At 48.0% G+C, this 13163-nt stretch overlaps 5 protein-coding genes across 5 annotated transcripts; 1 reads left to right on the top strand and 4 right to left on the bottom strand.

Moving 5' to 3' along the window:
- Positions 1–18: 18 nt before the first annotated feature.
- On the top strand, positions 19–780 carry N7517_001803 (uncharacterized protein; the record flags this gene model as incomplete). Its single annotated transcript, XM_056719533.1, has 2 exons — positions 19–678; positions 730–780. The coding sequence occupies 2 exons, from the start codon at positions 19–21 to the stop codon at positions 778–780; spliced, it is 711 nt and encodes a 236-aa protein (XP_056583668.1).
- A 136-nt stretch (positions 781–916) lies between these two features.
- N7517_001802 (uncharacterized protein) lies at positions 917–1723 on the bottom strand (the record flags this gene model as incomplete). Its single annotated transcript, XM_056719532.1, has 1 exon — positions 917–1723. The coding sequence occupies one exon, from the start codon at positions 1721–1723 to the stop codon at positions 917–919; it is 807 nt and encodes a 268-aa protein (XP_056583667.1).
- A 1097-nt stretch (positions 1724–2820) lies between these two features.
- N7517_001801 (uncharacterized protein) lies at positions 2821–4047 on the bottom strand (the record flags this gene model as incomplete). Its single annotated transcript, XM_056719531.1, has 7 exons — positions 2821–2874; positions 3041–3067; positions 3120–3183; positions 3236–3375; positions 3426–3779; positions 3836–3966; positions 4023–4047. 7 exons carry the CDS (start codon positions 4045–4047, stop codon positions 2821–2823), a joined length of 795 nt encoding a protein of 264 aa, XP_056583666.1.
- Positions 4048–5070: 1023 nt separating this feature from the next.
- N7517_001800 (ESCRT-0 subunit protein HSE1) lies at positions 5071–7547 on the bottom strand (the record flags this gene model as incomplete). The annotated part of the gene is made up of 9 exons (XM_056719530.1): positions 5071–5705; positions 5762–5962; positions 6017–6652; positions 6704–6824; positions 6888–6986; positions 7065–7140; positions 7220–7254; positions 7337–7386; positions 7508–7547. The coding sequence occupies 9 exons, from the start codon at positions 7545–7547 to the stop codon at positions 5071–5073; spliced, it is 1893 nt and encodes a 630-aa protein (XP_056583665.1).
- Positions 7548–7671: 124 nt separating this feature from the next.
- On the bottom strand, positions 7672–11229 carry pakA (mitogen-activated protein kinase kinase kinase kinase STE20; the record flags this gene model as incomplete). Its single annotated transcript, XM_056719529.1, has 6 exons — positions 7672–7943; positions 8601–8697; positions 8760–9094; positions 9142–9241; positions 9306–10028; positions 10057–11229. 6 exons carry the CDS (start codon positions 11227–11229, stop codon positions 7672–7674), a joined length of 2700 nt encoding a protein of 899 aa, XP_056583664.1.
- Between the last annotated feature and the right edge of the window lie 1934 nt (positions 11230–13163).

The following is a 13163-nucleotide window of genomic DNA, read 5'->3' as shown; positions in this document are numbered from 1 at the left end:
CATCACTCATTCAAAATAATGTCAGGGGCCACATATACCCAGGCACGAATGAACCGTGGCATCACGCCCAAGAGCTCAGCACCACGCTATGCCTTAAAAGCACCAGAGCGACAAGTCGCTTTTCGGCTAGAACATATCGCGATGGAGAAAACAACGCTACTCTTCAAACCGCATGGCGATCCCGAGTCAGATCATGCCTACAAGATCTCGGACGAAGAGGGCTCTCCAGTATTCACAGCGACCGGTCGAAAATACAATGATCGCTCGTGTCGAGAACTCCGCAACTCATCCGGGCTACCGTTATTCGATATCCACACCAAACCCTTGTCAAATCCTCTGGGCTGGGTCGTTACCTTGCCCGGAACCAAAATCAGCAAGGCGACAATAGCAAAGGCGACACCGAAGTTGACTTGGAATAGCATCAACTTGGTCTTCTCGTTTCGAAATGGCGCGGCTGAAGACAGAAAAAGCGAGGAGGATAAGCAGCTCACGCTAACGGTGAAGAAACACGGGGAGGCGCTGGCCTTTTTTGATATTGTGGATGGGGACAGGAGGATTGCTGAATTGCGCGAGAGTATCACCCACAACGAGAGACTGGCTTTGAGGAAAATGAAGCGCGGAGGAGGCCATCGCCCTGCCTTGGATCTCATTGTGAGCCCTGGTGTTGATATTTCACTGGTAAGTCGAGGCCTCGTCCTCACCTGAGTGATATCAGCTAATCCATAGTAGGTCACGGTAATTGCGGTCATTGTGTCTGACTGGTTCTTTGGATCGGGTTAAGCAGAAGGCAGAAGACGGTTGAATTTTATAAAGAAGCGAGCGACTTTACATTATAGATCCAATAAATCAGTGTCGAGATACTGCTAGACTTACAACGAACGAACCCATGCCCAGCTCTCCGTATGCACAAACTGAATCATCGGTCAAACACTGGGTTGTCCAACCACGCACTGATCTTAGTTAAAGCAGAAACATCATGCTCCGTTTTCGATGTATTGTGATCCTTTATTTCTCCATCTATCCACCCGTGAGTCCCTCTAACATGCTTCAAATAAGTTCCAATAGGCTGACATCCAGCAAAATCAATCAAAACAGGCATGCCTTCTTTGCTCACTAGAATATTATTGGGAGTCAGGTTGTTATGGGCCAATCCATGTGTATGAAGATAACGGAGTGAGGACTTGAGCTCAGCAATGAAAGACGGTTTCTCAATTGTCCCAACTTGGTTCTTGAGATAAGTGTACAGGTCATGTGGATGTTTGTCGATGACAAGTCCAATGAAGTACCCACGGAGAACCCGACAGCCGTAATAGCGGATTATATTCGGGTGCGGGTGTTGCAACAGCGACTCTAGGACTTCAGCCTCTGCTAGCAAGGCTGCTGATAGTTGGGACAATTGATTGTGTTCCTTCAACACTTTGTACATCTCTGGACTCGGTCGCTTGATGTAGAAATCCTCGGTAAGTGTCACTGGGGCTTGCATCAACTCGAGACCGGGAGCCGGCCACCGCGTAAACACCTCTTCATCGGGAACACTCTCGAGGGTGTTTGTGACCTGTTCGAAGGTGATACCGGCTTTGGGGGTTTTAAGCGTGCCGTAATAGAAGCTTTCGTTGCCGTCGAACAACGCAAAAGATGTTTGCTGGATTTTCCCTGTTTCGTCGTCACGTTGCTCCCATACTTCAGTGAGATCATCCCAGCTGACTATTTGCGGTGGTGGCATGATAGCAGTGAGTGTGTATATTTGCAAGGAGAGTTGGTTGGAATTTGGAATGGTTGATATTGGCTAGGGAAGTATGTGACGTGAAGGTAATCGTCTGCTGAGCTACTCGACCTTGGCCGATCTAACGGATCAAGTAGAAGAGTCAAGTAACCGCAATATCACCAAGAAGGTAAACAAAGGCAGAAGAGATGTGAGGCCTCAAAGAGGGGATTAGTGAGTACCCAGTAAGGCCTGAGGCCACCAATAACGAACCCCTGCATTTCTACCTATCAAACGCGCAGCTTAATTAACCCGTGGACGGACCTACTTTCTTAAAAGCCAACCAAGATATTGTAGGAAGCCATGCATTTACTGAGAGAACTGCGGCGCCTTTTGCCTATCTGAGCTATAGTGAGACTTAGGTATAGATGTAGATAGGCCTCCGCAAAGCCCATTTAGGGGGTTCAACTAACATCTTGTAATTGCTGTATTCTGACCCTTCTACTAGTTATGTAGGGTTTAGATTTGAATTTAGAATTAGAATAGCCGTATAAGTGTATACTCTAATTTTAAACAAACTCCGACTAACTAGTGGATGTTAAACAAAAGGTTAATATTGAAGTTATGATAGATATATTGTTTGGTGCTTATTATGGGCTTTGCGGAGGTCTAGATGTAGATACCAGTCTCAATACTTCAATCAAGTAATCTACCCATAGAATTGATACATCAGCATAAAGACCCAAACAAACCAAGCGGTATCATGGCTGAATCAACATTTGATTAGATGGATCATTTGCAATATCACCAAGTACTGAGACAGAAGGTTGACCCACCATTTAGCATGGTGAAGAAATTAGGCTTTTTGGTCACAGAAAGAATACAAGATACCTGGACAGGAAGAGAGAGGTGGAAAAGGCATAGGCATTTTCGCTTTAAACGGTCCTCATATTTCGACCAGCTGAAGTAGGCACTCATTATATTCCCAAGGTTTGTGGCATGCCTCACTCATCACGGATAGTGTGCATCGCTCACAGCCACCGAGTAAGATTGATCTACCGTAATATGGTTGTGATTTTCCGCAGTTAGTGAATCCCTGGTTAAAATCTCAGCCATGTCTATTGTAGAGTGGTCATATCTGGGACCAGGTCGTCCATGCGGAACTCGAGTCTCTGTAGCATAGTTGCGGTGCATCTGGTACAAAGAATCCACAGGTTCCTTGCCGACAAGTCTCTTGTACAACGGACGTAGCATAGGAGCCGATGCGGAAAAATTCAGAAGAACGGCCTCAACCCTGACAGGTTAGCGGAATAACAAGTACTTGAAAGCAAATCTTACAACGCCCAAGTGAATAGCGGAACTGTACTGTCTGGAAATGGTGTTAGTGTGATCTACAACCAGTGCAAAATATACTCACAGGTATAATCGCCTTTAGCAGAGCTTCTGTACCGACAGTCTTGATAACCACAGCGATAAATGCACTAATAAGTCAATTGTGTGCATATTAATGAAATTGGGAAAGGAGATGCAGACAGGATACTCAATCCCAAAAGCACTGCCACTCCGATCTTCTTTCGAATATTCATATGCAAATTCCGGATCATATACGCGGGGAAGAATGTCAAAAAAAGATCTGTCGCGGCCTTGAAGGCTGAATGTGCGTAGCCAAGGTACTACGAAAGATGTTAGCACGAGCCTAACTCATGGATTCGCTTTTCCTTACAGATTGCACAATTGGATTCCGACAGCTTCCTGAGCCCGCCTCCTTATCCCAAAGAAGCACTACATTGGTACACTGCAAGTATATATGAAAAGCAACGACAGTGTTGAGCACAAACTGTGTAGTAAATAGGGTCCACAGACCACCACGTAGCCTTTTTGTTATACCGAAGACGTTGATAAAAGTGGTGATTGTCGACAGAAGACCAAAGGTGGATCCTAAGATTCCAAATGTCTGCCCAATTGTGTTATATTTGAGGGCCTGGATAAGGTCGTGCTGAGATAGAACTGCCTGGTGCTGACCCCAGCCATAGCGATACTGAACAGTGATGGTTGATGCAAAGGTAAGAATGATGCCCTGCCCCATCAGTATTGAATATAACAAGAAATACAAAGTACATGTAGGAGCTATACCGTTGATATGACTAGCAGAGCGTCACTCAGTCCAAGTTGATGGGTAATCCGTGCTTGAGTGTATATACGCGCGGTAGCGACGACGACGGCGATGGCGGAGAGCGCCCAGCTCACTCCGAGTGCTGCTCCCCCTATCGATAGTCAGCTCAGTCAATTACAAGTTACTGTTTGTGTTTATCTGATTCACCGATATTGTCGTTGGCAGAAGACATGGCTCCAAGAGCGAGGTAGAATGATAGGCCCAGAAACGAGGCAAGCGAGGACCGACATGGCATAAATTAGTTAATAAAGTTCCTGTCAGAACCCAGACACAAGAAATTCGCGGGGTATTATTGCCTCTAGCAAGGATTTAGCATATAAGTAGAGGGACATGTATACCCAATCACTCAAGGCATCTAGTTACTCAAGGCATGGACCCAGTTACTCAAGGTCTTCGATATCTAGACAAGCTAGAGTAAATTAAAACGCTTTGTATACATTTCTCAAGTGTCATTGGTGCTTTATCTGCTCACTTGTAATCAATCAAATATCCCAATATGTCACTAACCTTCTTCCTATTCATAACAACCTGTCTGTTTTGAATTCACAGTTGGCATACAGATGACGGGGAGCGTCGAGTGTGAGTATCAAACCATACAGGTCAATCCTATAATAACCTCAGAATATGGTAGGAATTCTAGTTGCTAGCGCCATTATTTGTCTTGCTAGGAAGACCATGAGGCTGAGAAGCAGGGTCAAGGGGAAAAAAAAGACCAGAATGGAAAGTATGACCCCAGTGGAAACAATGCAAAGTAACACGGTTAACGTCTGTCTCACACTTCTTCATCTTATCTCCCCTCTCCTGGGGTATGTCTGGTTCATTATCACCTTGCTTTCAGGCAAATGATAACCTGATTCGTGCGCGATGGAGGATTGCTAATTGGCAGACCCCTACCATTACCGGCTCATTCTGTCTTCAAAGGTCGATTGAATCTACACGTAGGGTTATAGGAATTACATTGAAGGTCTATAGCACCAGCGTACGGAAACATAGAGATAAAAAGCTCATATGTACTAACATACAATTGACGACATATTTAAACCGTTGGCTAGATACATGACAGAGACTTCAAGCAAAGGAGGGATAACGAAACGAAGAATACTGCTTGAAATGCCACAGTACACATCCAACATTAAAGACAGTCAAGGAATTTATTCCTATGAACCGGATGAGGGCGGTCGTGACTAACTATCAATTACCGATAAAAGGAACTTGGATTCGAGCCGGCTGCTCCGCCCTGTGGAGGCTGGTACGCCTGGTATTCACCCGTACTTGCGGCAGGGGGTGCCGGGCTGTAGGAGGTATACTGTGGCTGCTGTGCTGTCCCTGGTACCGGCGGAGGCTGGTGCGATGGGGGAGGTTGGTGGCCACTGGGAGAGTTGGGGTAAGGGGTTTGTTGCTGTTGTTGCTGGAACTGGTGCGGGACTTGGGGCATAGTAGAGGCAGGTGGGATCTGAGATGTCTCCTCGGCGGAGTAGACCGATGGCGAGTAGTCTTGCTGCTGCTGCTGTTGTTGTTGCTGCTGCTGCTGGAATTGCTGGTGGCCTACAGGCGAGGCTTGCGCAGTTGGAGGGTACGGCATGCGCTGACCAGAAGCAGGGTGGTCGACAGGTGAATCATAGACAGAGGTCCCCAATTCTTGGGGGTGATCGTATGTAGATTGCGGACGGTGGTTAACAGGTTGGTAAGGATCGGCATGGGGAGACTGCTGAGGTGCGCCGGTCTGGGCCTGGTTGCGAGGATCAGGGGAGTGAGAGGCTGGGCGGTACGGCATAGTCTGCTCGCTGACGGGGTATGGTGCGTATGCATTCGCCTGGGTTGTCGTGGTGTCTAGACAAGTCAAGTTAGAACTGGGAGTCGGTGGATAATGCGTAGACTCCACTAACCTTGAGGCCGGGGAGTAAAGTATCGAGGGTCCGCCTGGGGAGCAGACGGGTACCCGGCAGGCGCGGCGCCAGGATAACCATACTGTGGCTGGGCAGGTCGTCCATATTGAGGCTGTGCCGGATGGGCTAGCGATGCCTCGAGGAGAGATTCATAGTCGCGACGAGCTTTGATGAACTTTTCATTGAGCTGGGTGAATTCATCTGGACGTGTGTCAGCGGGGTATCAAATAGCAAAACAAACAAGTGGCTGTTTACCTTTCTTTTGCGAATATTTTCCAATCAATTCGATTAGTTTTGGACGAATCGCAAGCGTGGCTTGATAGAGCGTAGTAATCTCTTCGTTTTCTTGGACATTGAGGTCTGAATTGCGAGTGCTCAGTAGAGTTAGGAGCTTCTCGACACTCTTGATCTGGCCAAAGACGTCCGCCTCCATTTGAGCCTCCCGTTGCAGCTCATCAACAGTGGGATCTGGGAGTTTCTCCACATAGTTGAGAGGGAAAATGCCGGTCTGGCCTCTCAAGGAGCCCTTCCACCAGTCCTTGTAAACAGACTCCAGGACTGCAATGGTATCGCCTTTGCGGAATTGAAGCTCTCCTGGCTCAGACGGTTGGAAGTCGAACAACGCTCTCACACGTGACACGGTAGCTACTGATGTACCTAAGAGAGCAGGTTGAGCCTCGGCTGGCTCCCCTTGAGTTTGGTGAGCCGGCACGGATGCTGCAGCAGCAGATGAAGCCTCTGCTCGAGGCGCTGCGGCAGCAGCAGCCCCCGGAGTTGCTTTATCCTTAATCGAGAGGGCTAGAGCCATCTGCAATTCCTCTTCCTCCATCTGACGATCAACATCGGTGATCTCACGCTTTCCAGGTTTCGATGGTGGCTGCAGATTCGGGTCTAAAAACAATCAGCGGCGTGCGATATTTCAAGCGTCTCATGGATACTTACTGGTGGTTTTTAATTTCATGTATGCCTGTTCCATAATGCCAAAATCCGGGTTGGATGCGAACATCTCAGTCCATTCTTCCATGCGCTCCAGAATCTTGGACTTGACTTGTTGATGCGTATTCTAGACAAACCCACGATTAATGTTTGCTATTTGAAGCAAATTGAAGATCCCAGATCTACTTACACGATCATTCGTCAAGCGTAGTAGCGCATCAGTAAAGCTTCTCGAAGCCAATTCGCGATGGATCTTTAGCCCGCAGTTTTGTGACAACGAGTTTGCAAGCTAGAAATCGGAGTCAGCTATAGTCATAGACCAGGGAATTTTTCGCACTCCCAGGAGCACGTGTATCTGGTCACGAACCTCCAATGTATAGAGCTGGACGTTGGCATTTCGGTGAGCCAGCCTTTTGATCATCGCAGCCACGGCCTCTTTCGCACTATATCACGGCAAATCGCAATCAGCAACGGTCTTTAGATGAGCTTGGGCAAGCCTGCAATTCGGATCCAGCCACATACCCTGACTCCTCTGAACCAACTTTGTCACAGACATCCTAAACCACAAGAGCCGAATCAGTTCTCATGTCCCAACGCCGCGATTATTCCGGCGATTCTATAGTTTTATGCACAACGCACCAGAATATATTCCCAGTTCTCGGAGGTCAAGTTCTCGTCCGTCGCCTTGGCTACACAGAAAGAAATATCGTCAGTAAGCCGTATAAGCAGATTCAATATGCTCCCGGGAGCTTCCCTCCAAGCTAGCCAGCTCCAGGGGTGCTAACGGAGCAGAGAACTGGTGTAACTTACCAACGGCATCATCGAAGTGGTTCTGCTGCGCGCGAAACATCGCGAATGTATCTTCTCTAACCGTCGCAGGTAATCACTCGGTGGTATGTCGGGCAGCACTGTTCAGTTTCTGACAAGCGGCTTGGCTTGTTTTCACGTCGCGAAAGTTTAGCGATAGATTCCAATTAGACTTTGATATCGAAGGCGACGCTCTCTTTCAAAAACCGGTTGTGTAGCTCGTAGTGGTCCTCTAGCACCGAATGCGGGGAGTCGACGACAGTAAAGGATGCGGCTAGGCTGCGGGTTGACGCAGGCGGTGTAAATGTCACAAAAAACAGGGCCTTGGGAAGGAATGGTGTAGCAAGCGACTGGTATTGCGCTGGGTATATGTTAATCAGGTCCTTGGGAATGATCAGGGACGGTGTTGGGGTACTGTGTACGGGGCGGAACTCGTCACCTGAGTCAGCATATGACGACGGTGCAGGTTGGGAGACTAAGTTAATGTAGCTTGGCTTGTATAATTTGACGAGATTTTTCTCTATCATGTCTGCCTGGGGAGCTTCTATTTTTTGCTCTCTTTTCTACTTTTTTTTCTTTTTCTTTTTCCTGTTTACTCTAGGACTTCGCCCTACCAATATAGGCTGCTGCGTTTCCTCTTCTCACATTTTCTTATCGGGCGGTGGCTGAACATACCTCTACTCCACTATGGAGTACAGGCATACAAACGGATGGAAAAGAAAATGCAAAGTTCGAAGGCCCATTAACTGCTTGTATCCACCATAAGCTGGTAACAATAAAATTGGCAAATAGAACTACAAGAAATTACATAGACATCAATACAGAGGCAGCGAATAGCAAAGCAGATATCACAGGCAATGTGCTCATGGAATGGAGTCGTTTTCATCGACAATCGATGAAAAAAAGGTAATAAAGGAGTAGACTGGGTACATAAACGGATTCCAACAACGTACTGTAGTGCACGTCGGGATCTAGAAGAAACATCAGGAGTGACGGGGTATCTGAGCAAGACGTCAAGAGATATCAAGTACGACGAAATAAAACCGAAACATAGGAAAAAGCAAAGTGGTCATTTATCAGCATCCTTTTCAAGCACCTCCTTTTTGGGCTTTTTCTTGGGCTCGGCTGAGGCGAGCAGCCTTGACCAAGGGGGCGAGATGCGATAGTGGTGCGCAGAGAGACATAAATGGGTGCTAGAGGACAAGATGTCAGTTATCGCTGCGAAAGTAATGGAGAATAGAGAACGAGCAAGTACCTTCAGTAGATCATGCGCTGACGCCCGCTTCTCCGGGTCAACCTTCAAGGCAAAGTAAAGGAACTCGCGGAAGATGGGGGATAGATTGTGTTCATCTTTGATGGTGGGCGTTCCGTTCGTAGCGATCAGATAGAGTGCTCGCAATGGGGACTCTGTCAGGTACGGCGGCTCGCCCTCGATCATCTCAATGGCCATGATGCCTAAACTCCAGATGTCGACCTTGCGGCCATACTCTTTGCGAGTCACAACTTCGGGGGCCATCCAGTACGGGGTACCAACCATGGTGTTCCGCTTGTTCTGCGAGTCGTTGATTTGAGCACAGAAACCGAAATCGGCTAAGGATTGTTAGCATGATTTTGACACAACACGGGGTGAAACTTACTCAGCTTGATGTTACCATCCATTGCCAGCAGGATGTTGTCTGATTTGATATCTCGATGAATAACGCCCTTGGAATGCAAATGCTGGAGGCCGCTCAGAGTCTAGTCGAAATGGTTAGCATCTCATGATCCTATCTTGACACGGGATCAATCATCTTGTACTCACCTCTCGGCAAACAGCTGCGATCTGTCCTTCGCTCATTATGTTGAAGGTAACCACGTCTGTCAGACTGCCACCTTCCATGTATTCCATCACAACCCAAAGATCCAGCCCATGTAGGAAGCTCTCTAAGAAGTTCACGATGTTCTTGTGCTTGCTATCTTTCATGACCAATATTTCGTTGATAATCAAGTCCTTCTTGGGTTGCAAGTCTAGATTCATCTGCTTGATGGCAACACAGTTGTTGTGAGGATGCTCATACGCTGTGTACACACCACCGGAGGCACCTTGACCGATTTTGTTGAAGTTGTAGTAGATCTGCGTGGGGTCGCCAGGATGGCAGATTGACATCAAGCGTTCCCGAATATCCATAATGCTGCTTTGTCGCTGCTGACGCTGTCTAGGTCTAGCAGCAGGTGGAGCGCGCGTGGTAGGTGACACCCCAGACGAAAGATCTGGTGCCGGAGCAGCGGTTGATGTGGAGATGGCTGTCGGCTGCTGCGCTTGCTGGCGTTGGGTGCGATTCCGTTCCAAAGTCTGCTGAGCCGCGGCCATGACCTGCTCCTGTTGCCGCTGGTATTGTGTTGGAGATGTGATGACATTGGGAATATTGGGGACACTGGGTGCAGGGGTGCCATTTCGGGAATTTGAGGGACTGCGGTGGGGCGATGCTGCCAACGGCTCGGATTCTGGGATAGTCGGAGTGCCGAACGTAGGAGTATAATTCTCCTGAGGAGGTCGCTGCGCGACTCCGTACGAATTCGAGACCGGGGGTTGGGGAGGAGGGCGGGAAGGAGTCATCCCGGTCGGCGGTTTTGGGGGGAGCACGATGGGGCACCATGCCGCCCACTGGAGGAGACATGACCGGCGTTGCTGCCGGAGGCCCACGAGGAATTGGCGGGGGCGATCGCGGATTCTCGAAGCTGCTTTCGTGATTTTGCGGGAATCGTGGACTTCCCGGTGGCGATGTTTGTTCTCTTGGGCTGGTGGCTTGCGCGGCTTGAGCAGCTTGCGCATTGTCGAATTTGTGCCAAACTTCATCATCGCTGTCGCCGCGGGTATTCTTTTCGTAGAATCGCATGATATCCATCATAGTCTGTGGGTGCTCCTCCTGCTCCTTCTTCGAGATACCATTCTCCTGTAGTAGTCGCTGCCATTCTTTGGGAAGACCGGTAAACTGGCCGGTCTGATTGTCGTAGCCGACGTGGGTGACATGGACCGGATTCTCTGGAGCTGAAATTTTCATATTGCGACCGGGGGCGCCAAGCATACTGTCCACGAATCTAGAGAAGCTGGCCTTTTTGCTCTGTCTCGTTCGGGGAGCGGCCGGAGGATTGCCATCGTCGGAATACCGTTTGGCAGGGTTTGGAGGCCTTTCGGTCTCGCGATGAGCGAAGGGATCCATTCGTTGTGTTAGAGTGGTGAAGCTAGCGGACTGGCGAAGTGAGTGGCGTCCGCGGGTATCGGGGCTGGTGTGGTGAGACCGGAGTCCAGGCTTTTGCTGGGAATGAGGATCGGTCTCGGCGCTGTTCTCATCCAATGCACTTAGCATGCCCCGCGTTTCGTAAGGGCCGTTCAATTCATCCGAGCTCTGCTCGTTGTAGGAGAAACGGTTGGAACTGCGGGTGCGAGAGCGGGAGGTGAGATTGGAGAAGAAGCCACTTGATTCGTCGTTGGAAGGCGATGGGCCGCCACTGTTCTGGTCCAGAGATGACGATGAAGAACCTGGGAATTGGGCGTTGGACCGCGATCGATTATGCTCGCGACTGCCGCTGGGAGAGGAACGTGGATAGACGGGGGCGGAGGGGGTGCGTTTCAGCGATGTGGTGCTTTGGTGGCTCCGAAGAATGCGCGAACTAAAGCTAGGGGGGTCCTTGTGAAGTTTGCTAGATGCTCGGCGGAATTTCAATGGGAAATTGTCCTGATTCATGGTGGGTAGATTTCTGTCTCTACACGAGACAGATTGAGATTGGGCCGAGGAGGGGTATGCAGGAGTTTGGTATTTTGTTTGGACCAACCAGGTTCATGACCTGAGGGGATTTACGGAGAATAACCGAGTCCCCGAAGGTTGAAGATGGATGGAATGGAAGATTGGAAGCGAATATGGAGAAGAGAGGAGGTTTAGCACGTGGAGTCTTGAGAAAAGGAGTCGGGTGGCTGGGGGACAGGCGTTTTAACAGGTTTGTATATACTACAATCTAGTAACTAATTTCAAATATTTTAATATACACATATAAAGTCGAGAGATATAGAATATATACCATCTAGGATATTATAAGAATAGTATATATGTAATAGTCTCAAACTCTTCCCCGTTTAATATTCGGATCTCACAGTTAACGGCTATACGAGATCCACTATCTTTAAAACTAAGACATTTTCTTCATCTTGAGCAAACAGAGTAACTCCGTTCAGGCCCCTTTTTTTTACCCCTAACCGGACACGTCCCAAAAAGGTTAAACCGCAGGAAGCCAACATATCTTGGGCATTTAGTTGGGCCCAGGTAAACATTTTCGGGGCATTTTTTTCTTCCACGCCACCGTTGGTCTATACTCCCCGTTTGCTCAAATCTCCTATATAAAAGATAGTGTTTGTTTACGCTCTGCCATATTGCTCCGTTTACGCTTGGAGGTATATAGCACACATATGACTTTGACGTTTACATCCTATAGTCGACTCAACCATTACCAGGTCAAATGAAACGTCCGGGCTCTAACTATTTTCAACTGGTCTCCATCTGAACATCTTCACTGTTGGTCCAGTCAATAGCATGATATGTAGCCTGATATGTAGCCTGAAAATGCTAATAGTGGCAAATTTGGGAGATGTTGGTACTATATCGAGTAAAGATATAGATTTGGGGGCAAATCGGCCGAAACTCGGATGTGATGCCTTAAGTATCAGGAAGTAAGACGCCACATGAGCCATTGTATCAAGTTAACTAGACAAAGGAATTTCAGCGCGTGCTTGAGATCTCATCCGATTTAGCTGTTCCCACTTCATATCGTAGATTTTGGAAGGAAGATCTTCAACACTTATCCAAGCTTCTTTTGAGCTTGGATATAGCTGAATAAAGATGCCCATCCTTAGTGTATAATGACTTCTCATCTCCAATGGCTTGGGCATAATACTCCGTTCTCTGAGCATTCGCAATATATAACAACGACATCCTAAACATCATAGGTCAAACCCCGAAGCTGGCCTCGTCGAGATATAAAGCTTCCCATTTGCGCACGAGGGCTCTTCATCTGGTCAACAGGCAAGCTCTTCATGTTTAGCAACATCGCCGATCCAGCAGCAAGTCCACTATCAAAATCTCAAGTCAGTATGAGCACGCGCTCACAGCTAACATCGTGGACATCACCTCTGTCTATTGCAAATGGCGGCAATAACGTCGTATGGGCCGGACACAGCGGTATTAATGACACTGGCGGTTCAAAGGTTCTAAAACGAACTTTACAACACTTCGCCGTCTGTTTGATTATCTCAATGACATTGCGTTCATGATATTTGGCCTCTCTGGCTTACCAATTCATATTCTGCCTGTTGCTAAGGGATTTGTCCCAAGCTGAAGCTGCCTAGCCAGTTTTACTACTTTGATCCTATTATCAAGGATGTGCGTGTTATTGCTAATGGCTTTAGTCGTTCTAATGGCATCACCTTCTCGCCTAATCCAAATAAGGTTTATATTCTGATACCGCGGAGATCAATGGTGATAGCTCTAAGGAAGAACGCACCTAGCTACCACTTACTCTGAACCAGGTTGTTTCTTATATCCAATATCCGTAGAAGTAAGGTTCTAAACAAAGAAATTCTGTAAACATGGTCGTAATACTTAACTAGATTGACGAAGGCTGTCCACCG

Source organism: Penicillium concentricum, assembly GCF_028827145.1.
Source record: "Penicillium concentricum strain IBT 3081 chromosome Unknown utg000001l_segment0_segment0, whole genome shotgun sequence".
Taxonomy (NCBI): Eukaryota; Fungi; Ascomycota; class Eurotiomycetes; order Eurotiales; family Aspergillaceae; genus Penicillium; species Penicillium concentricum.
The sequence above is the reverse complement of the archived record's forward strand: the minus strand, read 5'-3'. Positions and strand labels throughout refer to the sequence as shown.